General features: G+C 45.1%; 1 protein-coding gene across 2 annotated transcripts in view; it reads left to right on the top strand.

Annotated features, from left to right (window-relative positions):
- The first annotated feature begins 216 nt into the window (after positions 1–216).
- ldlrap1a (low density lipoprotein receptor adaptor protein 1a) overlaps positions 217–24645 on the top strand; it is a 34252-nt gene continuing 9823 nt past the window's right edge. For both annotated transcript variants that reach the window (XM_031795041.1, XM_031795042.1), the window contains exons 1-4: positions 217–631; positions 19960–20102; positions 20552–20664; positions 21672–21786. In XM_031795041.1, coding sequence (XP_031650901.1) covers positions 547–631; positions 19960–20102; positions 20552–20664; positions 21672–21786 — 456 coding nt within the window. In that variant the 5' untranslated portion in view covers positions 217–546. The remainder of the gene's footprint in view (positions 632–19959; positions 20103–20551; positions 20665–21671; positions 21787–24645) is intronic.

Below are 24645 nucleotides of genomic sequence, written 5' to 3'. Positions count from 1 at the left end.
TCGAAGAAGAAGTAGATAGTTGAAACATTGTACGTCCAATGAGTAAACTTGAGGAGAAACGTGTAGTTCCGATTTTTCTATGAGCATTTACCGTCCTCTGGTTTACTTTAATACTGAATACAGCTTTGAAAACATGCAGGAGAGCAAACGTTTATGACCACAAGATGGCGACAGTACATTCTTGGTTGGAACGCATGACTTTTGCACTAAAATAGAAAAAAAACATTGAGACATGTAGCCTGGCATCTTTATTGTCACCTGTCGGTATCACAGTCGCAGATAACAGGTAATTAAAGCAACGACAGTGATTTGTTTGAATCAAATGCCCCTTGACACAAACACTATTTTATCCTCTTGGGATTCCCTCTCATGACGTAGGCTTGCGTGGGGATTGCCCATTCGGTTGATTGACAGGTATAGCGCCGCCCAAATTCAAGTCATCCCAAGAATCAAAGCCCCGAAGTCAACAACAGTCTTGGAGCTCCAAGGTCTAGAAATAACCTTACTACAACCACGTTGTCAGGTTTCCTTGTCCTAAATTCGGCGATGGATGCCATAAGGTCGGCTGGAAGAGCTATCATTCGAAGTCCAATTATAGCGAAACGGTCTTGGAATACGGGCAAACATAAAAGTAAGATTTTATGTAAAAATGTCTCTCTCTACTTCACTCCTGTTCACACATCCATTGAAGGGAACAAAGCATTCGGAAAACAGTTTTTATTAGTGTAAACTCAGCAAATTATTAATACATTTGCTCATTTTGATGTGTGTATGTCAAATGTCCATGCTATGCCGAATTTATTATGACAGTATGTTGGCTACTTAACAACACTTGTTACAACTAGTGCAACATTTTACATCATCATCATCATCAATTTCCATTGCGTGTGTTTCATTAGTTTATTTACTAGCCTAGCCTACTGTTATCATAAGATGATTGGTGGCACAAGTAGGCCTAATTAATTAAATTAAAAACGAACATGTAGTCACCATGTTTCATATCAAATTAACCAGGCTGCAAAACATAATCGTTTTTTTTTTTTCCTGATGGGATTCTGACAAGAATGTCCTTCCCGAGAGATACGAACTAGCAATGTAATTGGGCTATCCAGTTCACCACTATCCTCAAGTCTTCCCATATGAGAACAGAACATGAAATGCAACCTTGAAGTGATCTAACTACATGTTTTAGATGACAGAACTGTAACGACCCTTGGTATTGTTCCTTTATGATCTAGTCAGGTCATTACAGTACTATATTATTTCCTGTTACAGTCGCCTACTACATACTGTAAGTAGCCTACTTTAAAAAATAAAATAAAAAACACTAAAATAACAAATGCCGTTGTGATACCAATGTTTTGAATCAAGTCTAGGCTTCTCTACAGTAGTTTGAATGTCTGTGCAGAGTAGCATTCTAAACCCCTTTCCGTTGGAATAGTCTCTCACCCAGTTTGGAATCCCGTTGTGTTCCAAACCCAGTTTGGAACACAACACAGTGGCTGTTTTGTACACGAATGTTCCAACTTCCCGGCACTGTGGGGCATAAAAAGGTCAGTTGGCCACCACTGCATGTCGGCGTCCCTCCCTATTCGTTACATAGTGTACTACTTTTGACCAGAGCCCTATGAGACCTGGTCAAAAGTGGTGCACTATATAGGGAATAGGGTGCCATGTGGGATTCAGATTGTGTGCTAAGTCTCACTTGATCCTGGGCTGAGCGGGGGGGGAAGGAATGGGGAAAATGGAACTACTTGTCTCTATAACCACGGTAACGGCTACAGGAGTGCTCCATGTCAGTAAATCCTCAAACACTTTATACAATATATCCAATACACTCTGACAATAAAAATAAATGTCTTCAAAAATGGAAGGCAGTCGGAAGGAGGTGAGATCAGGTGGGACCTTTCGGGTGTTTCAGGTGTTTCAGGTGTTTCAGGTGTTTCAGGTGTTCCAGGTGTCTCAGGTGTTCCAGGTGTTTCAGGTGTTTCAGGTGTCTCAGGTGTTTCAGGTGTTTCAGGTGTTCCAGGTGTTTCAGGTGTCTCAGGTGTTTCAGGTGTTTCAGGTGTTTCAGGTGTTTCAGGTGTCTCAGGTGTTCCAGGTGTTTCAGGTGTTCCAGGTGTTTCAGGTGTTCCAGGTGTTCCAGGTGTTCCAGGTGTTCCAGGTGTTCCAGGTGTTCCAGGTGTTCCAGGTGTTCCAGGTGTTCCAGGTGTTTCAGGTGTTCCAGGTGTTCCAGGTGTTCCAGGTGTTCCAGGTGTTCCAGGTGTTTCAGGTGTTCCAGGTGTTCCAGGTGTTCCAGGTGTTCCAGGTGTTTCAGGTGTTCCAGGTGTTCCAGGTGTTCCAGGTGTTCCGGGTGTTTCGGGTGTTTCGGGTGTTTCAGGTGTCTCAGGTGTCCCAGGTGTTCCAGGTGTTTCAGGTGTTTCAGGTGTTCCAGGTGTTTCAGGTGTTCCAGGTGTTTCAGGTGTTCCAGGTGTTCCAGGTGTTTCAGGTGTTCCAGGTGTTCCAGGTGTTTCAGGTGTTTCAGGTGTTCCAGGTGTTTCAGGTGTTCCAGGTGTTTCAGGTGTTTCAGGTGTTCCAGGTGTTTCAGGTGTTCCAGGTGTTTCAGGTGTTCCAGGTGTTCCAGGTGTTTCAGGTGTTCCAGGTGTTTCAGGTGTTTCAGGTGTTCCAGGTGTTTCAGGTGTTCCAGGTGTTCCAGGTGTTTCAGGTGTTCCAGGTGTTCCAGGTGTTTCAGGTGTTTCAGGTGTTCCAGGTGTTTCAGGTGTTCCAGGTGTTTCAGGTGTTTCAGGTGTTCCAGGTGTTTCAGGTGTTCCAGGTGTTTCAGGTGTTCCAGGTGTTCCAGGTGTTTCAGGTGTTCCAGGTGTTCCAGGTGTTTCAGGTGTTTCAGGTGTTCCAGGTGTTTCAGGTGTTCCAGGTGTTTCAGGTGTTCCAGGTGTTTCAGGTGTCTCAGGTGGTTCAGGTGTTCCAGGTGTTTCAGGTGTTTCAGGTGTCTCCGGTGTTTCAGGTGTTTCAGGTGTTTCAGGTGTCTCCGGTGTTTCAGGTGTTTCAGGTGTCTCAGGTGTTCCAGGTGTTCCAGGTGTTTCAGGTGTTTCAGGTGTCTCCGGTGTTTCAGGTGTTCCCGCCGGTGGAAATTTTTGCATGTAAATTAGAGGTCGACCGATTATGATTTTTCAACGCCGACACCGATTTGTTGGAGGACAAAAAAAAAAAGCCGATACCGATTAATCGGCCGATTTAAAAAAAAATATATTTTTATATATATATATATATATATATTATTTGTAATAATGACAATTACAACAATACTGAATGAACACTTTTATTTTAACTTAATATAATACATCAATTTAGTCTCAAGTAAATAATGAAACACGTTCAATTTGGTTTAAATAATGCAAAAACAGAGTGTTGGAGAAGAACGTAAAAGTGCAATAAAAAGCTAACGTTTCAGTTCTTTGCTCAGAACTTGAGAACATATGAAAGCTGGTGGTTCCTTTTAATACGAATCTTCAATATTCCCAGGTAAGAAGTTTTCTGTTGTAGTTATATTCGGAATTAAAGGACTATTTCTCTCTATACCATTTGTATTTCATATATCTTTGACTATTGGATATTCTTATAGGCACTATAGTATTGCCAGCCTAATCTCGGGAGTTGATAGGCTTGAAGTCATAAACAGCGCTGTGCTTCAAGCATTGCGAAGAGCTGCTGGCAAATGCAGGAATGTGCTGTTTGAATGAATGCTTACGAGCCTGCTGCTGCTTATCACCGGTCAGTCAGACTGCTCTATCAAATATCAAATCGTAGACTTAATTATAATATAATAACGCACAGAAATTCGAGCCTTAGGTCATTAATATGGTCAAATCTGGAAACTATCATTTCGAAAACAAAATGTTTATTCTTCAGTGAAATATGGATTCTGTATTTTATTTAACGGGTGGAATCCCTAAGTCTAAATATTGCTCTTACATTGCACAACCTTCAATGTTATGTCATAATTATGTAAAATTCTGGCAAATTAATTACGGTGTTTGTTAAGCAGAAATGGTCCTGCATTGCTTGCTGTTTGGGGTTTTAGGCTGGGTTTCTGTACAGCACTTTGAGATATCAGCTGATGTACGAAGGGCTATATAAATACATTTGATTTGATTTGATTTCTTCACACAGTTCGCAACGAGGCAGGCGGCCCAAACTGCTGCATATACCCTGACTCTGCTTGCACAGAACGCAAGAGAAGTGACACAATTTCCCTAGTTAAAATAAATTAATGTTAGCAGGCAATATTAACTAAATATGCAGGTTTAAAAATATACAGTTGAAGTCGGAAGTTTACATACACTTAGGTTGGAGTCATTAGAGTCATTAAAACTCATTTTTCAACCACTCCACAAATTTCTTGTTAATAACAAACTATACATTTGGCAAGTCAGTAAGGACATCTACTTTGTGCATGACACAAGTAATTTTTCCAACAATTGTTTACAGACAGACTATTTCACTGTATCACATTCCCAGTGGGTCAGAAGTTTACATACACTAAGTTGACTGTGCCTTTAAACAACTTGGAAAATTCCCGAAAATTATATAATGGCTTTAGAAGCTTCTGATAGGCTAATTGACATCATTTGAGTCAATTGGAGGTGTACCTGTGGATGTATTTCAAGGCCTACCTTCAAACTCAGTGTCTCTTAGCTTGAAATCATGGGAAAAACAAAAGAAATCAGCCAAGACCTCAGAAAACAAATTGTAGACATCCACAAGTCTGGTTTATCCTTTCCAAACGCCTGAAGGTACGACGTTCATCTGTACAAACAATAGTATGCAAGCATATATACCATGGAACCACGCAGCCGTCATACCGCTCAGGCAGGAGACGCATTCTGTCTCCTAGAGATGAATGTACATTGGTGCAAAAAGTGCAAATCAATCCCAGAACAACAGCAAAGGACCTTGTGAATATGCTGGAGGAAACAGGTACAAAAGTATCTATATCCACAGTAAAAACGAGTCCTATATCGGCATAACCTGAAAGGCCAATCAGCAAGGAAGAAGACACTGCTAAAAAAAAAAACATAAAAAAGCCAGACTATGGTTTGCAACTGCACATGGGAACAAAGATCGTACTTTTTGGAGAATTGTCCTCTGGTTTGATTAAATAAAAATAGAACTGTTTGGCCATAATGACCATTGTTATGTTTGGAGGAAAACGGGGGAGGCTTGCAAGCCGAAGAACACCATCCCAACCGTGACGCACGGGGGTGGCAGCATCATGTTGTGGGGGTGCTTTGCTGCAGGAGGGACTGGTGCACTTCACAAAATAGATGGCATCATGAGGAGGGACAATTATGTTGATATATTGAAGCAACATCTCAAAACATCAGTCAGGAAGTTAAAGCTTATTTATTTATAAAATTGTATTTATTCTTATATCAGCTGATATCTCAAAGTGCTGTACAGAAACCCAGCCTAAAACCCCAAACAGCAAGCAATGCAGGTGTAGAAGCACGGTGGCTAGGAAAAACTCTCTAGAAAGGCCAGAACCTAGGAAGAAACTTAGAGAGGAACCAGGATATGAGGGGTGGCCAGTCCTCTTCTGGCTGTGCCGGGTGGAGATTATAACAGAACATGTTCAAATGTTCATAGATGACCAGCAGGGTCAAATAATAATAATCACAGTGGTTGTCGAGGGTGCAACAGGTCAGCACCTCAGGAGTAAATGTCAGTTGGCTTTTCATAGCTGATCATTCAGAGTATCTCTACCGCTCCTGCTGTCTCTAGAGAGTTGAAAACAGCAGGTCTGGGACAGGTAGCACGTCCGGTGAACAGGTCAGGGTTCCATAGCCACAGACAGAACAGTTGAAACTGGAGCAGCAGCACGGCCAGGTGGGCTGGGGACAGCAAGGAGTCATCAGGCCAGGTAGTCCTGACACATGGTCCTAGGGCTCAGGTCCTCCGAGAGAGAGAAAGAAAGAGAGAATTAGAGAGAGCATACATAAATTCACACAGGACACCATGAGTGACAGACTACTGAGCCAATCACGGCGCAACTAGAGAACATTAACCAACCCCTATGCTCCGTGTTTTCCACTGGCTGCCCCACCTCCACAGGAAGCAGTTTGCTAGGCTGAAACACCTGTATTTTAGAGTTGCTTTACTCAAGAAAGGAGGGACAAAAGAGCTCTGCCTTGAATGACGGATCGCCACTGGTTCCCGCATATAAACACTTAGGCATTTGAATTGATATGGATTTGATGTTTCAAACCTACTGTAGATGAGCTTGTTGAGAAGCTAAGATTTAAAGTCAACTTTATCTACAGAAACAGATTGTCTTTCTCTCGGGGCGGCAGGGTAGCCTAGTGGTTAGAGCGTTGGACTAGTAACCGCAAGGTTGCAAGTTCAAATCCGTGAGCTGACAAGGTACAAATCTGTCATTCAACCCCTGAACAGGCAGTTTACCCACTGTTCCTAGGCCGTCATTGAAAATAAGAGTTTGTTCTTATTAACTGACTTGCCTAGTTATATAAAGGTAAAAAAATAAAAAGCAGTAGAAAGCTGATTATTCAGCCCTTAATTATGAAATAATTTCATTAAAGTGCTGCTACTAGTCTTAAACCTTTTGGATGCCATCTACCATCGTGCCCTTTTTTGTTTCGTTACAGATGGCAGTTTTTAATACTCATCACTGCATCCTGTATCAACAGGTTGGTTGGACTTCACTAAAGGCCCATAGACATGACTCTACATTACTTCCTATCTGTTTACAAGGGCCCTACTTTCTAAACTTCTGTCTGATCTAACTGTGCTGTCGAAGTATAGACACGTGAGTTGCCTAACCAGATTTTGGGCCTCCACCTGCTAGAGCAGAGAGATTTTGGGCCTCCACCTGCTAGAGCAGACTAATTCTGGGCCTACACCTGCTAGAGCAGACAGATTCTGGGCCTCCACCTGCTAGAGAAGACAGATTTTGGGCCTCCACCTGCTAGAGCAGACAGATTTTGGGCCTCCACCTGCTAGAGCAGACAGATTTTAGGACTCCACCTGCTGGAGCAGACAGATTTTAGGACTCCACCTGCTGGAGCAGACCGATTCTGGGCCTCCACCTGCTAGAGCAGACAGATTGTGGGCCTCCACCTGCTAGAGCAGACAGATTTTAGGACTCCACCTGCTGGAGCAGACAGATTTTAGGACTCCACCTGCTAGATCAGACAGATTTTAGGACTCCACCTGCTAGAGAATACAGATTTTAGGACTCCACCTGCTAGAGAAGACAGATTTTGGGCCTCCACCTGCTAGAGCAGACAGATTTTGGGCCTCCACCTGCTAGAGCAGACCGATTTTGGGCCTCCACCTGCTAGATCAGACAGATTTTAGGACTCCACCTGCTAGAGAAGACAGATTTTAGGACTCCACCTGCTGGAGCTGACCGATTTTGGGCCTCCACCTGCTAGAGCAGACAGATTTTGGGCCTCCACCTGCTAGAGCAGACAGATTTTAGGACTCCACCTGCTGGAGCAGACAGATTTTAGGACTCCACCTGCTAGAGAAGACAGATGTTGGGCCTCCACCTGCTAGAGCAGACCGATTTTGGGCCTCCACCTGCTAGAGCAGACAGATTTTGGGCCTAGATATCTCTCTCGCTTTGCTTCTTCCTCTCTGGTCCACAGCATGTCTGGGTTCACGTTTAGGAACTGCTTGTGCTTCTTCCAAGGTTAACACACATGCATTACAGGCCCACTTCTCAATGTTTTATATAAACAACTCACAAAGTCAGGTATTCAGTCTGTTCATGTTAATTAACACAAATTATGATGTATTACATTTCTTACCTTTTACTTTAGGAGGTAGTCACCATGGCTACAGGGTAGAGGGGTAGATCATGTTGATATAACTGATGTATGGTAGAGGGGTAGGTCATGTTGATATAACTGATGTAGGGTAGAGGGGTAGAGGGGTAGATCATGTTGATATAACTGATGTATGGTAGAGGGGTAGGTCATGTTGATATAACTGATGTATGGTAGAGGGGTAGATCATGTTGATATAACTGATGTATGGTAGAGGGGTAGAGGGGCAGGTCATGTTGATATAACTGATGTATGGTAGAGGGATAGATCATGTTGATATAACTGATGTATGGTAGAGGGGTAGAGGGGCAGGTCATGTTGATATAACTGATGTATGGTAGAGGGATAGATCATGTTGATATAACTGATGTATGGTAGAGGGGTAGAGGGGTAGATCATGTTGATATAACTGATGTATGGTAGAGGGGTAGATCATGTTGATATAACTGATGTATGGTAGAGGGGTAGATCATGTTGATATAACTGATGTATGGTAGAGGGGTAGATCATGTTGATATAACTGATGTATGGTAGAGGGGTAGATCATGTTGATATAACTGATGTATGGTAGAGGGGTAGATCATGCTGATTTAACTGTGATGTATGGTAGAGGGGTAGAGGGGCAGATCATGCTGATATAACTGATGTATGGTAGAGGGGTAGATCATGTTGATTTAACTGATGTATGGTAGAGGGGAAGATCATGTTGATATAACTGATGTATGGTAGAGGGGAAGATCATGTTGATTTAACTAATGTATGGTAGAGGGGTAGATCATGTTGATATAACTGATGTATGGTAGAGGGGTAGATCATGTTGATATAACTGATGTATGGTAGAGGGGCAGATCATGTTGATATAACTGATGTATGGTAGAGGGGTAGAGGGGCAGATCATGCTGATATAACTGATGTATGGTAGAGGGGCAGGTCATGTTGATTTTAGAGCTACTGGCAGTGAGTCTCTAGGCTTTCTGGGTAGTCTGAATCTGTTCTCCAGGTTAAGTCAAAAGTCCTCGGGCGTCACCACTGTCTCATACCCTGCAGGACGTGGTCAGGCGTTATGGACTGGGAACAATTTCCTCCTTTGGAGGCGCTGATATCTGTTTGAACTTTTCCCACAATCCTACACTCAACCAGGGGAGGAAATGGGCCAAAGTGACCTTAGCATAAACTTCTGTTTTCTTTTTCTCTGCAACGCCCAGGGCAACGTTATACAACACACCTCGACATCCTCGTCCCATGTCAAAACAGATGGCTTTTGGGTTAGAGAGGTTTTTATTTTATTTTAAATGGGTTGAGGTTCAAGCCACGTTCTCTGGTGTATTGGACCATTGGGCAATATTACTCAATTTGAGGCCACATCACTTCAGATCAGTGATGGTATTGTTTGTCCTCTTTTTCCCATAACCTCTTATTTAATATACAATACTACAAGGCTCTGCTTATTCCAATAGTGCGTACCATAAAATTAGGAACTAGAATGCTAATTAGTCATTTAATAGGATCTCATTGGGTCATATAGTTCAATCAAATTTGTTCAGTCACTCCTATGGTATCTACAGTGCATTTGTAAAGTATTCAGACCCCTTGACTTTTTCACTTGTCTATATAAGGTCCCACAGTTGACAGTGCATGTCAGAGCAAAAACCAAGCCATTAGGTCGAAGGAATAGTCCGTAGAGCTCCGAGACAGGATTGTGTCGAGGCACAGATCTGGGGAAGGGTACCAACAAATGTCTGCAGCATTGAAGGTCCCCAAGAACACAGTGGCCTCCATCATTCTTAAATGGAAGAAGACTCTTCCTAGAGCTGGCCGCCCGGACAAACTGAGCAATCGGGGAGAAGGGCCTTGGTCAGGGAGGTGACCAAGAACCCAATGGTCACTCTGTCAGAGCTCCTCTGTGGAGATGGGAGAGCCTTCCAGAAGGACAACTGTTTCTGCAGCACTCCACCAGTTAGGCTTTTATGGTCAAGTGGCCAGACGGAAGCCACTCCTCAGTAAAAGGCACATGACGGCCCGCTTGGAGTTTGCCAGAAGGCACCTGAAGGACTCAGACCATTAGAAACAAGAATCTCTGGTCTTACATCTGGAGGTAATCTGGCACCAACCCTACAGGGAAGCAAGGTGGTGGTAGCATTCCTATGGTGAAGCATGGTGGTGGCAGCATCCCTACGGTGAAGCATAGTGGTGGCAGCATCCCTACGGTGAAGCATAGTGGTGGCAGCATCCCTACGGTGAAGCATGGTGGTGGCAGCATCCCTACGGTGAAGCATGGTGGTGGCAGCATCCCTACGGTGAAGCATAGTGGTGGCAGCATCCCTACGGTGAAGCATGGTGGTGGCAGCATCCCTACGGTGAAGCATAGTGGTGGCAGCATCCCTACGGTGAAGCATAGTGGTGGCAGCATCCCTACGGTGAAGCATAGTGGTGGCAGCATCCCTATGGTGAAGCATGGTGGTGGCACGATCCCTATGGTGAAGCATGGTGGTGGCAGCATCCCTACGGTGATGCATGGTGGTGGCACCATCCCTACGGTGAAGCATGGTGGTGGCACCATCCCTACGGTGAAGCATGGTGGTGGCAGTGGTAGGGACTGGGAGACTAGTCAGGATCGAGATAAAGATTAATGGAGCAAAGTACAGAGAGATGCTTGATGAAAACCTGCTCCAGAGCGCTCAGGACAACGACCCTAAGCACACAGCTAAGACAACGCATGAGTGGCTTCGGGACAATGTCCTTGACTGGCCCAGCCAGAGCCTGGACAAAAACCCAATCAAACATCTCTGGAGAAACCTGAAAATAGCTGTGCAGCGACGCTCCACATCCAACCTGACAGAGCTTGAGAGGAGCTGCATAGAAAATGGTAGAAACTCCCCAAATGCAGCTGTGCCAAGCTTGTAGCGTCATACCCAAGAAGACTGGAGGCTGTAAACCCTGCCGAAGGTGCTTCAACAAAGTACTGAGTAAAAGGTCTGAATACTTATTTAAAAGTGATATTTCAGTTGTATTTCAGAAATTTGCTAATATTTCTAAACCTGTGTTTGGTTTGTCATTATGGGGTATTGTGATGTCATTATGGGGTATTGTGATGTCATTATGGGGTATTGTGATGTCATTATGGGGTATTGTGTGTAGATTGATGAGGAAAACAAACAATTGAATCCATTTTAGAATAAGGCTGTATTGTTAAAAAATGTCTGAATCCTTTCCAAATGTGCTGTATATCTAGTTATGTGAAATCAATGTTGTTATAACCCCCATTCCTATAGTATGGGTTGACTTAATTTAAAAATATATATATTTTATTAAACTATACAAAACATCCATGTATAAACAACAACAACATACAGATGCACACAAACATCCACAGCATCACCCCTGCCCAGCTGCTGACCCCCCCCCCCATCTCCATCTCCTGCATCACTCTCTGCCACATCTCCAGCTCCTGCATCACTCTCCGCCACATCTCCAGCTCCTGCATCACTCTCTGCCACATCTCCAGCTCCTGCATCACTCTCTGCCACATCTCCAGCTCCTGCATCACTCTCTGCCACATCTCCAGCTCCTGCATCACTCTCCGCCACATCTCCAGCTGCTGCATCACTCTCTGCCACATCTCCAGCTGCTGCATCACTCTCTGCCACATCTCTAGCTCCTGCATCACTCTCTGCCACATCTCCAGCTGCTGCATCACTCTCTGCCACATCTCCAGCTGCTGCATCACTCTCTGCCACATTTCCAGCTGCTGCATCACTCTCTGCCACATCTCCAGCCGCTGCATCACTCTCTGCCACATCTCCAGCTGCTGCATCACTCTCTGCCACATCTCCAGCTGCTGCATCACTCTCTCCCACATCTCCAGCTCCTGCATCACTCTCTGCCACATCTCCAGCTGCTGCATCACTATCTGCCACATCTCCAGCTGCTGCATCACTCTCTGCCACATCTCCAGCTGCTGCATCACTCTCTGCCACATCTCCAGCTGCTGCATCACTCTCTGCCACATCTCCAGCTGCTGCATCACTCTCTGCCACATCTCCAGCTGCTGCATCACTCTCTGCCACATCTCCAGCTGCTGCATCACTCTCTGCCACATCTCCAGCTGCTGCATCACTCTCTGCCACATCTCCAGCTGCTGCATCACTCTCTGCCACATCTCCAGCTGCTGCATCACTCTCTGCCACATCTCCAGCTTCTGCATCACTCTCTGCCACATCTCCAGCTCCTGCATCACTCTCTGCCACATCTCCAACTGCTGCATCACTCTCCGCCACATGGCCTCAAACTGCACCATTTCGATTCTCTCATGCGCCCACTGAATTTTTTACATTTTTAGGTAATAAAGCATTTCACCTTTCCGTTGTGTTAACGATAAACTGAAAATCAACCAATCCTCTTTAAGTATACATTGTTTTGTTTTTTTCAAGATGATTGACAAGAGAAAGTCCGATCCATCGGCTCTCGCGACGTATGTCATGTCTTGAAATAGGCAGACGGATGGATTAAAAGTCCATTTAATCACTTTTGGACTTTACACCCATAACTTTTGGACTTTACACCCATAACTTTTGGACTTTACACCCATAACTTTTGGACTTTACACCCATAACTTTTGGACTTTACACCCATAACTTTTGGACTTTACACCCATAACTTTTGGACTTTACACCCATAACTTTTGGACTTTACACCCATAACTTTTGGACTTTACACCCATAACTTTTGGACTTTACACCCATAACTTTTGGACTTTATAACATTCACAGAAGGTGTGGATTATTGAGTCATTGTTAGTCTAAACGTAAGACATGACTCTGCCATTGTGCTGTCGAATTTGTGAATTTTGTCCCTTGTGTAATAATACATTCTATACAGTTTGTTTATATGTAAGTGTACATTGTAGTTAACTGTAATTTAGTTGAGTTCTGCTCCAACTTTCCCTCCATCTTGTGTCAACGTCAGTTTCTTTTGGAAGTCTTGGTTCCAGTAGTCAATATTTTTTTTCTAGTATCTAGGAGATTGTCAGTTGGATATGCTCTCTGCAATGTTTTGTATATCTTCCCTATTGTATGAACATCCTTTTCTCAAATAAGATTCCCTCAAGGTTGCTCTGTCTAAAAGATTTCAAATAAAAATGTCTTTGTGACTTTTTAAATTGCATGTGTTTTGAAAATATCTACATTGGTCAATCTAAAAAAAATTAGCTTTGAATAATTTCAATGGAAATAAATGTATTACCTATTACCAAGTCATTTACAGTTTCAATGTCTTTTTAGTTTTCCACATGGACCAATTTATCAGTGAATTCTAAAAAGTTATCCCAAGGATTGTTCCAAGTTGTGTTTCTTAGGAAGTGATACTGGTTCTTGTAGAATACGTAAACATCTTCTTCAATGTGGTTATCGTGTTCTTAACTATGAAGCTGTTCATGTTCTTAGGTTTATCCGTAGACAATAGACACGTAGACAGTTTCTAGGGATGAGCATGTTCATCTTCAATATGAACCCATTGTTCCTCTTTTGTGTATTTCACTAACTAACTGCCGCAGGTAATAAAAAGCCTTAGGTGAGGAGTTGATTCAAATCCAAGTCCTGAAAGGTTAAACCTTCAGACGTAGGAAGATGTCAAGTGTTTGTATTCTATGAGGTGTATCTGCTTATATAAAGTCTGGAATGACCGGGTGTACTTAAAAAAAAAAAAGAATGTCATCGGTGGGGTAATTTGGTAGTACTGAGAATAAATATAAAAATGTATTTTTCTACATTGTAGAATAATAGTGAAGACCTCAAAATTATGAAATTAGATATATGGAATCATGTTGTAACCAAAACAGTGTTAAACAAATCTAAATACATTTTAGATTCTTCAAAGTAGCCAAACTTTGCCTTGATGACAGCTTTGCACACTCTTGTATGAGTTGTCATTTGTGTAAACAAGGGCACTACTTTGTAACAAAAATGTAAAATATAATATATATATATAATATAATATAATTCTCTGGGAAAGCTGTCCATTACTGGTGCTTCAAAACTGTATTTACATTTTTATTCTTGGGTGATCTCTTTTTTTTTTTGTGATTTATTTTTTGTCTGCTAATAATTGCTTCTCTTGTTGAGTCTAAGAAGGCTGTTAGGATCAGTCCAACTTTTTAAATTCACGTTTCTAACGATTTTCATAGCGTTTGAAATTGTCATTTTAATCGCGTTTTCTTATTAACACATTTGTATCTTTTTTTTAAATTACAACTGGTTTGGCGCGTGTATTTGTTTTTGTGAGGACCGTGAGATATTTGCCATTATAGTGTAAATAGTGTGCTTTATTTTGAGTTGAACCTGTAGTTGCTCTCTTCAAAAGTAGAATATCATATTCCTGTTCAATTTCAGAAATAGTATGTTCTTTTACCTTGTAAAGATTTTTTAATTATTTTTCAAAAATTTTGATTTTCTTTCATTTTAATTTGTAACTCAAATTGCGGAGTCATTTCCCCCTAACGCCTTTAAAAGCATCCCGATTTATATTCAGGGCTTTTCTCTGTCTACATTTGTAATTGTGAAGGATTCGATTTCCCCCCCCCCCTCCCCATTTATGTATTGAATAAATGTCAAGTCTTGAAGATGCACACTCTGTTCATTCTCCATATTCTGTCGCTAAGTGTATTTTCTGATGGTGTAATTAAGAAGGATGCCCGGAAAATGATCCGATATCACTGTCATGGCGTTTTAGAACCCAGTAAATTGTTTCGATCACTTTTTTAAATTTTAGATTAAAAAAATAATGTAGTCAATTCTTGAATAAAGTAATCTTACTTTTGAGAGGGAAAAATAAAGTATTTTGTAGTTTGGAATAATATTTTTTTCTTGAATTTGCCTTTTTTAATTGTTACGTTGTCCATCTTATGGAATGTTTGATTTGATTTCTTCTGCTAAGATAATAGTTCCTGTAATGGATCTAGATCTAATATAACTAACAAACAAAAAAAACACCATGTAAGGTACAATTCAACATTCGAAAACGACCTTCCTGGTCCGTGTGCTGTGAATTCAATAATACTGTCATTCGTATAGCCTGTGTTTATCGCTGTATTTTCTATTTCCTGTAGGAAGTAGTCGACAAGAGTTCTGAAAATTCACTATTATTGTTTGTTCAGTCATTCATATCCACCTTGAAATCCCTGGATTCGGATAGGCTGTTTTTTTGTTGATAGAGGGCTCTGATGCGGTTTCCTGTTGCTGTGGCAATGTTTGTTTACCTTTTGGTCTGCATTGGGACAGAGTGGTCGACGGCCCTGCTTATCTTCGTGTGTGTCACTGTGATCTGATCTATAGTTCCAACTCAGAAACATCACGTGAACTTGAATCCCCTCAGGTTTTCTAAGAAGCACTGTTTTCATTGGACGGTTAGCCCAGTCAGAAATCAGCCCCTAATCCAACCTCCCTAGATTACATAGACTTTATGTAGACCAGGGATGGGTAATTTTGATGGGGGTAGGGGTGGGGGGCCACAGAGAACCAGAACTCCTCATGAGGGGCAGCAGTGGCTTGTGGGTCTGCGTACATGCTCCCCTCTTCAGACACACAGGAGAGATGAGGAATGAGACGATGGCCTTCAAGAGTTAATATTACTCACTGTACCCCTGTTTGGCTTTAGGTCTCCTTCAATAAAACATGGGAGAAGGATGAAGTTACCTAGACATGAGATCAGGTTTGCGCCTTCATTTTTACAGTCAAGGTTTTCATTTGCCTGGCTACCCATCCACAATCACTCTGGCCAATTGCCACGCTCACTAAAGTTGTTTTTTTTCCCTCCATGATGAATGTGTAGCTAGCGATCGATAGAGCAGTAGGCTAGAAGTCGTCAGGCAAATGTTTCATAGAGGGCAGCTGGTCCTAGATCTGTGACTATGGATAACTTACCCCAGGCTAAAAAAAGAATAAACAAAATGACAGGAACTCTGGAAAGATAAACAAGTCAAGGTCAAGGTTCAAGTGTACAAGATGGTTTTTAAAAAAAATTTTTATCCTGCTTTCTCCTCCTCAATGTTTTTCCCTCTTTTACAAAAACGTTTTTGGGGCAGCAGGTAGCGTTGGGCCAGTAACCGAAATGTTACTAGATCGAATCCCCGAGCTGGACAAGGTAAACAATCTGTCATTCTGCCCCTGAACAAGGCCAGTTGAGAACACCTTTATTTAACCAGGTAGGCTAGTTGAGAACACCTTTATTTAACCAGGTAGGCTAGTTGAGAACAAGTTCTTATTTACAACTGCGACCTGGCCAAGATAAAGCATAGCATTGTGAACAGACAACACAGAGTTACACAAGGAGTAAACAATTAACAAGTCAATAACACAGTAGAAAAAAAGAGAGTCTATATACATTGTGTGCAAAAGGCATGAGGAGGTAGGCGAACAGTTACAATTTTGCAGATTAACACTGGAGTGATAAATGATCAGATGGTCATGCACAGGTAGAGATATTGGTGTGCAAAAGAGCAGAAAAGTAAATAAATAAAAACAGTATGGGGATGAGGTAGGTAAAATTGGGTGGGCTATTTACCGATAGACTATGTACAGCTGCAGCGATCGGTTAGCTGCTCAGATAGCAGATGTTTGAAGTTGGTGAGGGAGATAAAAGTCTCCAACTTCAGTGATTTTTGCAATTCCAGTCACAGGCAGCAGAGAACTGGGACGAAAAGCGGTCAAATGAGGTGTTGGCTTTAGGGATGATCAGTGAGATACACCTGCTGGAGCGCGTGCTACGGGTGGGTGTTGCCATCGTGACCAGTGAACTGAGATAAGGCGGAGCTTTACCTAGCATGGACTTGTAGATGACCTGGAGCCAGTGGGTCTGGCGACGAATATGTAGCGAGGGCCAGCCGACTAGAGCATACAGGTCGCAGTGGTGGGTGGTATAAGGTGCTTTAGTAACAAAACGGATGGCACTGTGATAAACTGCATCCAGTTTGCTGAGTAGAATGTTGGAAGCTATTTTGTAGATGACATCGCCGAAGTCGAGGATCGGTAGGATAGTCAGTTTTACTAGGGTAAGTTTGGCGGCGTGAGTGAAGGAGGCTTTGTTGCGGAATAGAAAGCCGACTCTAGATTTGATTTTAGATTGTAGATGTTTGATATGAGTCTGGAAGGAGAGTTTACAGTCTAGCCAGACACCTAGGTACTTATAGATGTCCACATATTCTAGGTCGGAACCATCCAGGGTGGTGATGCTAGTCGGGCGTGCGGGTGCAGGCAGCGAACGGTTGAAAAGCATGCATTTGGTTTTACTAGCGTTTAAGAGCAGTTGGAGGCCACAGAAGGAGTGTTGTATGGCATTGAAGCTCGTTTGGAGGTTAGGATAGCACAGTGTCCAAGGACGGGCTGGAAGTATACAGAATGGTGTCGTCTGCGTAGAGGTGGATCAGGGAATCGAACCCTGTGGCACCCCCATAGAGACTGCCAGAGGACCGGACAGCATGCCCTCCGATTTGACACACTGAACTCTGTCTGCAAAGTAGTTGGTGAACCAGGCAAGGCAGTCATCAGAAAAACCGATGCTACTGAGTCTGCCGATAAGAATATGGTGATTGACAGAATCGAAAGCCTTGGCAAGGTCGATGAAGACGGCTACACAGTACTGTCTTTTATCGATGGCGGTTATGATATCGTTTAGTACCTTGAGCTTGGCTGAGGCCGTGACCGGAGCCGTGACCGGCTCGGAAACCAGATTGCACAGCGGAGAAGGTACGGTGGGATTTGAGATGGTCAGTGACCTGTTTGTTGACTTGGCTTTCGAAGACCTTAGATAGGCAGGGCAGGATGAATATAGGTCTGTAACAGTTTGGGTCCAGGGTGTCTCCCCCTTTGAAGAGGGGGATGACTGCGGCAGCTTTCCAATCCTTGGGGATCTCAGGCGATATGAAAGAGAGGTTGAACAGACTGGTAATAGGGGTTGCGACAATGGCGGCGGATAGTTTCAGAAATAGAGGGTCCAGATTGTCAAGCCCAGCTGATTTGTAGGGGTCCAGGTTTTGCAGCTCTTTCAGAACATCTGCTATCTGGATATGGGTAAAGGAGAACCTGGAGAGGCTTGGGCGAGTAGCTGCGGGGGGGGGGGGTGGAGCTGTTGGCCGAGGTTGGAGTAGCCAGGAGGAAGGCATGGCCAGCCGTTGAGAAATGCTTGTTGAAGTTTTCGATAATCATGGATTTATCGGTGGTGACCGTGTTACCTAGCCTCAGTGCAGTGGGCAGCTGGGAGGAGGTGCTCTTGTTCTCCATGGACTTCACAGTGTTAGAGCTACAGGATGCAAATTTCTGCCTGAAGAAGCTGGCCTTTGCTTTCCTGACTGACTGCGTGTATTGGTTCCTGACTTCCCTGAACAGTTGCATATCGCGGGGGACTATTCGATGTTATTGCAGTCCGCCACAGGATGTTTTTGTGCTGGTCGAGGGCAGTCAGGTCTGGAGTGAACCAAGGGCTATATCTGTTCTTAGTTCTGCATTTTTTGAACGGAGCATGCTTATCTAAAATGGTGAGGAAGTTACTTTTAAAGAATGACCAGGCATCCTCAACTGACGGGATGAGGTCAATGTCCTTCCAGGATACCGGGCCAGGTTGATTAGAAAGGCCTGCTCACAGAAGTGTTTTAGGGAGCGTTTGACAGTGATGAGGGGTGGTCGTTTGACTGCGGATCCGTAGCGGATACAGGCAATGAGGCAGTGATCACTGAGATCCTGGTTGTATTTGGAGGGCCAGTTGGTCAGGATGACATCTATGAGGGTGCCCTTGTTTACAGATTTAGGGTTGTACCTGGTGGGTTCCTTGATGATTTGTGTGAGATTGAGGGCATCTAGCTTAGATTGTAGGACTGATGGGGTGTTAAGCATATCCCAGTTTAGGTCACCTAACAGAACAAACTCTGAAGCTAGATGGGGGGCAATCAATTCACAAATGGTGTCCAGGGCACAGCTGGGAGCTGAGGGGGGTCGGTAGCAGGCAGCAACAGTGAGAGACTTATTTCTGGAGAGAGTAATTTTTAAAATTAGTAGTTCGAACTGTTTGGGTATGGACCTGGAAAGTATGACATTACTTTGCAGGCTATCTCTGCAGTAGACTGCAACTCCTCCCCCTTTTGCAGTTCTATCTTGACGGAAAATGTTATAGTTGGGTATGGAAATCTCAGAATTTTTGGTGGCCTTCCTGAGCCAGGATTCAGACACGGCAAGGACATCAGGGTTAGCAGAGTGTGGTAAAGCAGTGAGTAAAACAAACTTAGGGAGGAGGCTTCTGATGTTGACATGCATGAAACCAAGGCTTTTTCGATCACAGAAGTCAACAAATGAGGGTGCCTGGGGACATCTGGCTTCTTCACCTGCGGGATCGTCTGAGGCCAGGCACCTGGTCAGCTGAAGCAACAGAAAACACTATTTTAGAAGCAGACATACAGCCACCTGTATCGATCTTATACATAATATTGATCCTGTTCTCAAACATGATTGAAAATAATATCTCAATATCGTTTGACCCCTTATTCCTTACTCTCTTATAACCTCTGAACTCCCTCCCTACCTACCTCTCTCTTTCTCCCTCCCTACCTCTCTCTCTTATTCCCTCCCAAACTCTCTCTCTTTTTCCCTCCCTCTCTCTCTTTCTCCCTCCCTACCTATCTTTCTCCATCCCTACCTCTCTCTCTTTCTCCTTCCCTCCCTCCCTACCTCTCCTTCTCCCTCCCTACCTCTCTTTCTCCCTCCCTCCCTTTCTCCCTCCCTCTCTCTCTCTTTCTCCCTCCCTCCCTTTCTCCCTCCCTCTCTCTCTCTTTCTCCCTCCCTCTCTCTCTTTCTCCCTCCCTACCTCTCTTTCTCCCTCCCTACCTCTCTTTCTCCCTCCCTACCTCTCTTTCTCCCTCCCTCCCTTTCTCCCTCTCTCTCTTTCTCCCTCCCTCTCTCTCTTTCTCCCTCCCTCTCTCTCTTTCTCCCTCCCTACCTCTCTTTCCCCCTCCCTACCTCTCTTTCCCCCTCCCTACCTCTCTTTCTCCCTCCCTACCTCTCTTTCTCCCTCCCTCCCTCTCTCTCTCTCTTTCTCCTTCCCTACATTTCTCGCTCTCTCTCTCTCCCTCCTCCAGAACTTCCTGAGAACTGGACAGACATAACAGAGACTGTTGTAGATGGCATGACCTTTAACCTCCGCCACCTAGGCATGACCCTGGTGGATCAGCCCAAAGGAGAGGACCAATCAGCAGCTGCCGTCAAGAGGATTGTTGCCACGGTGAGCTGTGATGTCATACAGGAAATAGGAGAGACTGGACGTTCAAAGCACAGGAAGTTCCTAAGCACTTGGTTTTAGATTGCGATCACATTTTTGGAGTGGCTCTTCATTGCTTCTGTTCTCAAAAACAGCTTCTTTTTATTTTTTTAAATACTTCAAGATGATTGAATAATGTGGCCTGCTCTTTAGAAAACAACTGTCAATTATCTCACCCTTATTGGTATCATTATTTTGTTGTCTCATTTTATCTTAGATCTATTAGTAAGCATTGCTCTGATGATGATAACCATGATATATTTTGTGATATTATTTGAAAATTGTCATACATGATCTTCATCTCTCATTATTGTTATTATAATATCTCTTTATCGATCCAGATCAAACCATTAGGAATAATGTATTTGTAATGAATCTATGTTCTCTGTCATCATCAACTCTATCCCCTCCAGGCCAAAGCGGGAGGCCAGAAGCCTCAGAAGATGTCTCTAAAGGTTTCTCCTCAGGGTTTAATGCTGTACGACAGTCTAACCAACCAGCTACTAGACAACATCTCCATATACAGGTAGGGCTGTGCTGTGTATCCTACCACAATGGTTGCAAATTGTATTTGTGTTGTGTGACCTCTACCTTGACAAAAGTCCAAACAGAATGACTCCATGTATACAAACACAGCTGACCTACTTCTTGTTTTTCTTTTGGAGGGAAACCCAAGGTGGGAAGGAGGTGGGGAGGTGGGAAGGAGGTGGGGAGGAGGTGGGGAGGTGGGAAGGAGGTGGGGAGGTGGGAAGGAGGTGGGGAGGTGGGAAGGAGAAGAGGGGGTGGGAAGGAGAAGAGGGGGTGGGAAGGAGGTGGGGAGGTGGGAAGGAGGTGGGGAGGTGGGAAGGAGGTGGGGAGGTGGGAAGAGGGGGTGGGAAGGAGGTGGGGAGGTGGGAAGGAGAAGAGGGGGTGGGAAGGAGAAGAGGGGGTGGGAAGGAGGTGGGGAGGTGGGAAGGAGGTGGGGAGGTGGGAAGGAGGTGGGGAGGTGGGGAGGTGGGAAGGAGGTGGGGAGGTGGGAAGGAGGTGGGGAGGTGGGAAGGAGGTGGGGAGGTGGGAAGGAGGTGGGGAGGTGGGAAGGAGAAGAGGGGGTGGGAAGGAGAAGAGGAGGGGAGAGGAGAGGAGTGTGGGAAGGAGGTGGAAAGGTGAGGAGTGTGGGAAGGAGGTGGAAAGGTGAGGAGTGTGGGAAGGAGGTGGAAAGGCGAGGAGTGTGGGAAGGAGGTGGAAAGGTGAGGAGTGTGGGAAGGTGGAATGTTTTTGAAAATACAGCTCCCTACAGGAGACCTGATCTGTACAGAGCTGGGTGGCCACACACACACACACACACACACACACACACACACACACACACACACACACACACACACACACACACACACACACACACTCTCTGCCGGAACCTTTGTTCCCACACGTTGACCTAACCTTTTATGGTGTCCTGGTTTGTCACAGAGGATACTTGCCACTTGACCGTAACTGTAACCTCTGACTTTATAATGCCCTCTGACCTTTCACCTTTGCCCTTGTGTCCTGCAGGATATCCTACTGCACGGCGGACAAGCTGCACGACAAGGTGTTTGCCTACATTTCCCAGAACCCCCTCAACGGAACACTGGAGTGCCACGCCTACCTCTGCCCCAAGAGGAAAGTGGTGAGTGTGAACTGACACCACAACAACCCCTATAATCTGAAAGGTACTGGGTGGGGATCTGTTTAGTCTAGAGAACGTCTATCTGGAGTTTTTAACTATCCGGCTGTCTTTCAGAAAGGGTGGAGGTTAGACGCAGAAATGCGTCCCAACTACAGGTGTGCAGGGTTTTTGTTCCAGTCCTGATTAGTACAGCCGACTGTACTAACCCACCGCTCAGCAGGACTTTGAGCACCCGAATCGGGTGTATTGGAGCAGGGTTGGAACAAAAGGCTGCCTTAGATAGAACATGTTACCGGTTTGCTTCCAAGATTACTGTTCCCCCAATCCCTACATCTGACCGTTACCTTCTCTCGTTCCGTCTCCCCCCCGCGACAAACATTAGGTTTCACTCCTCGTCCCCCTTCAACTTCCTGTTTGCTGTCAATCTCCTCATCTTCCCTCCCAACTCACCCTGCCGTCTCTCGTATAACCCAATACCCCCGCCCCCTCTCTCTTCAGGAGAGAGATTGGATACTAATAACCTTTGACAGTCTGCCAACACTGTAGCTCCCCCAACTGTGTGAATACATCCACAGTGGTGTATTTATACCCTTTGCTACTGACTGAGAGAGAAAATATTTTGTTACAGGCCATCAAGGTTGACAAGGTCATTGAGAGTAAACGATGCCGGTGATATTTTACATCTCTAGGTCAATGTGTGGTTCGATTTAAGTAGTCTTTTTTTAAAACGTTCTCTCTTTGGCCCCAAGGTTAGCGTTGATGACAGTGGCTTCGACTGTAAAAGGAATAATCCACTCAAACTACCGATCGGTACTTTCTTCACTAGTCCACTGTCGATGCAGTCTCAAAATGTTTCACATGTCTGTCTGCGCATTTGAAGGGATGGTGTTGTTCAGGAGTATAGTTTGGATTGCTCCGCTTTGTTTGAATTATTTTGGCCATGTTGGTCTTTGTATTTGAGTCGTTTATGTGCTCTGCCTGTCTCCCTCTGAGGTTTAGAGCTGTTAAAGGTTCTCTGGGTATTTTTCAACTTTTTTCAGAAGGGACCTCATTTTTTTTCTGTAGAATTTCTCAGGACCCCATTTTATTGTACATTTTATTACAGTGAAATGCTGACTTACAGGCTCTAACCAACAGTGCAAAAAAGGGATTAGGTGAACAATAACAGCCTTGTTCAGGGGCAGAACGACAGATGTTTGCCTTGTCAGCTCTGGGTTTTGATCTTGCAACCTTCCGGTTACTAGTCCAACACTCTAACCACTAGGTTACCTGCCTCCTCTAACCACAAGGCTACCTGCCGCCTCTAACCACTAGGCTACCTGCCTCCTCTAACCACTAGGCTACCTGCCTCCTCTAACCACAAGGCTACCTGCCTCCTCTAACCACAAGGCTACCTGCCTCCTCTAACCACAAGGCTACCTGCCTCCTCTAACCACTAGGTTACCTGCCTCCTCTAACCACAAGGCTACCTGCCTCCTCTAACCACAAGTCTACCTGCCTCCTCTAACCACAAGGCTACCTGCCTCCTCTAACCACTAGGCTACCTGCCTCCTCTAACCACAAGGCTACCTGCCTCCTCTAACCACAAGTCTACCTGCCTCCTCTAACCACAAGGCTACCTGCCTCCTCTAACCACTAGGCTACCTGCCTCCTCTAACCACAAGGCTACCTGCCTCCTCTAACCACTAGGCTACCTGCCTCCTCTAACCACTAGGCTACCTGCCGCCTCTAACCACTAGGCTACCTGCCTCCTCTAACCACTAGGCTACCTGCCGCCTCTGACCACTAGGCTACCTGCCGCCTCTGACCACTAGGCTACCTGCCGCCTCTGACCACTAGGCTACCTGCCGCCTCTAACCACTAGGCTACCTGCCGCCTCTAACCACTAGGCTACCTGCCTCCTCCAACCACAAGGCTACCTGCCGCCTCTAACCACTAGGCTACCTGCCGCCTCTAACCACTAGGCTACCTGCCGCCTCTAACCACTAGGCTACCTGCCGCCTCTGACCACAAGGCTACCTGCCTCCTCTGACCACAAGGCTACCTGCCTCCTCTAACCACTAGGCTACCTGCCGCCTCTGACCACTAGGCTACCTGCCGCCTCTAACCACTAGGCTACCTGCCTCCTCTAACCACTAGGCTACCTGCCTCCTCTAACCACTAGGCTACCTGCCTCCTCTAACCACTAGGCTACCTGCCTCCTCTAACCACTAGGCTACCTGCCTCCTCTAACCACAAGGCTACCTGCCTCCTCTAACCACTAGGCTACCTGCCTCCTCTAACCACTAGGCTACCTGCCTCCTCTAACCACAAGGCTACCTGCCTCCTCTAACCACAAGGCTACCTGCCTCCTCTAACCACTAGGCTACCTGCCTCCTCTAACCACTAGGCTACCTGCCTCCTCTAACCACTAGGCTACCTGCCGCCTCTAACCACTAGGCTACCTGCCGCCTCTAACCACTAGGCTACCTGCCGCCTCTAACCACTAGGCTACCTGCCGCCTCTGACCACTAGGCTACCTGCCGCCTCTGACCACTAGGCTACCTGCCGCCTCTGACCACTAGGCTACCTGCCGCCTCTGACCTCTAGGCTACCTGCCTCCTCTAACCACTAGGCTACCTGCCGCCTCTAACCACTAGGCTACCTGCCGCCTCTAACCACTAGGCTACCTGCCTCCTCTAACCACAAGGCTACCTGCCGCCTCTAACCACTAGGCTACCTGCCGCCTCTAACCACTAGGCTACCTGCCGCCTCTAACCCTAGGCTACCTGCCTCCTCTAACCACTAGGCTACCTGCCGCCTCTAACCACTAGGCTACCTGCAGCCTCTAACCACTAGGCTACCTGCCGCCTCTAACCA

Source organism: Oncorhynchus kisutch, linkage group LG17, assembly GCF_002021735.2.
Source record: "Oncorhynchus kisutch isolate 150728-3 linkage group LG17, Okis_V2, whole genome shotgun sequence".
In the NCBI taxonomy this organism is placed as follows: domain Eukaryota; kingdom Metazoa; phylum Chordata; class Actinopteri; order Salmoniformes; family Salmonidae; genus Oncorhynchus; species Oncorhynchus kisutch.
This window is presented reverse-complemented; position numbering and strand designations above follow the sequence as displayed.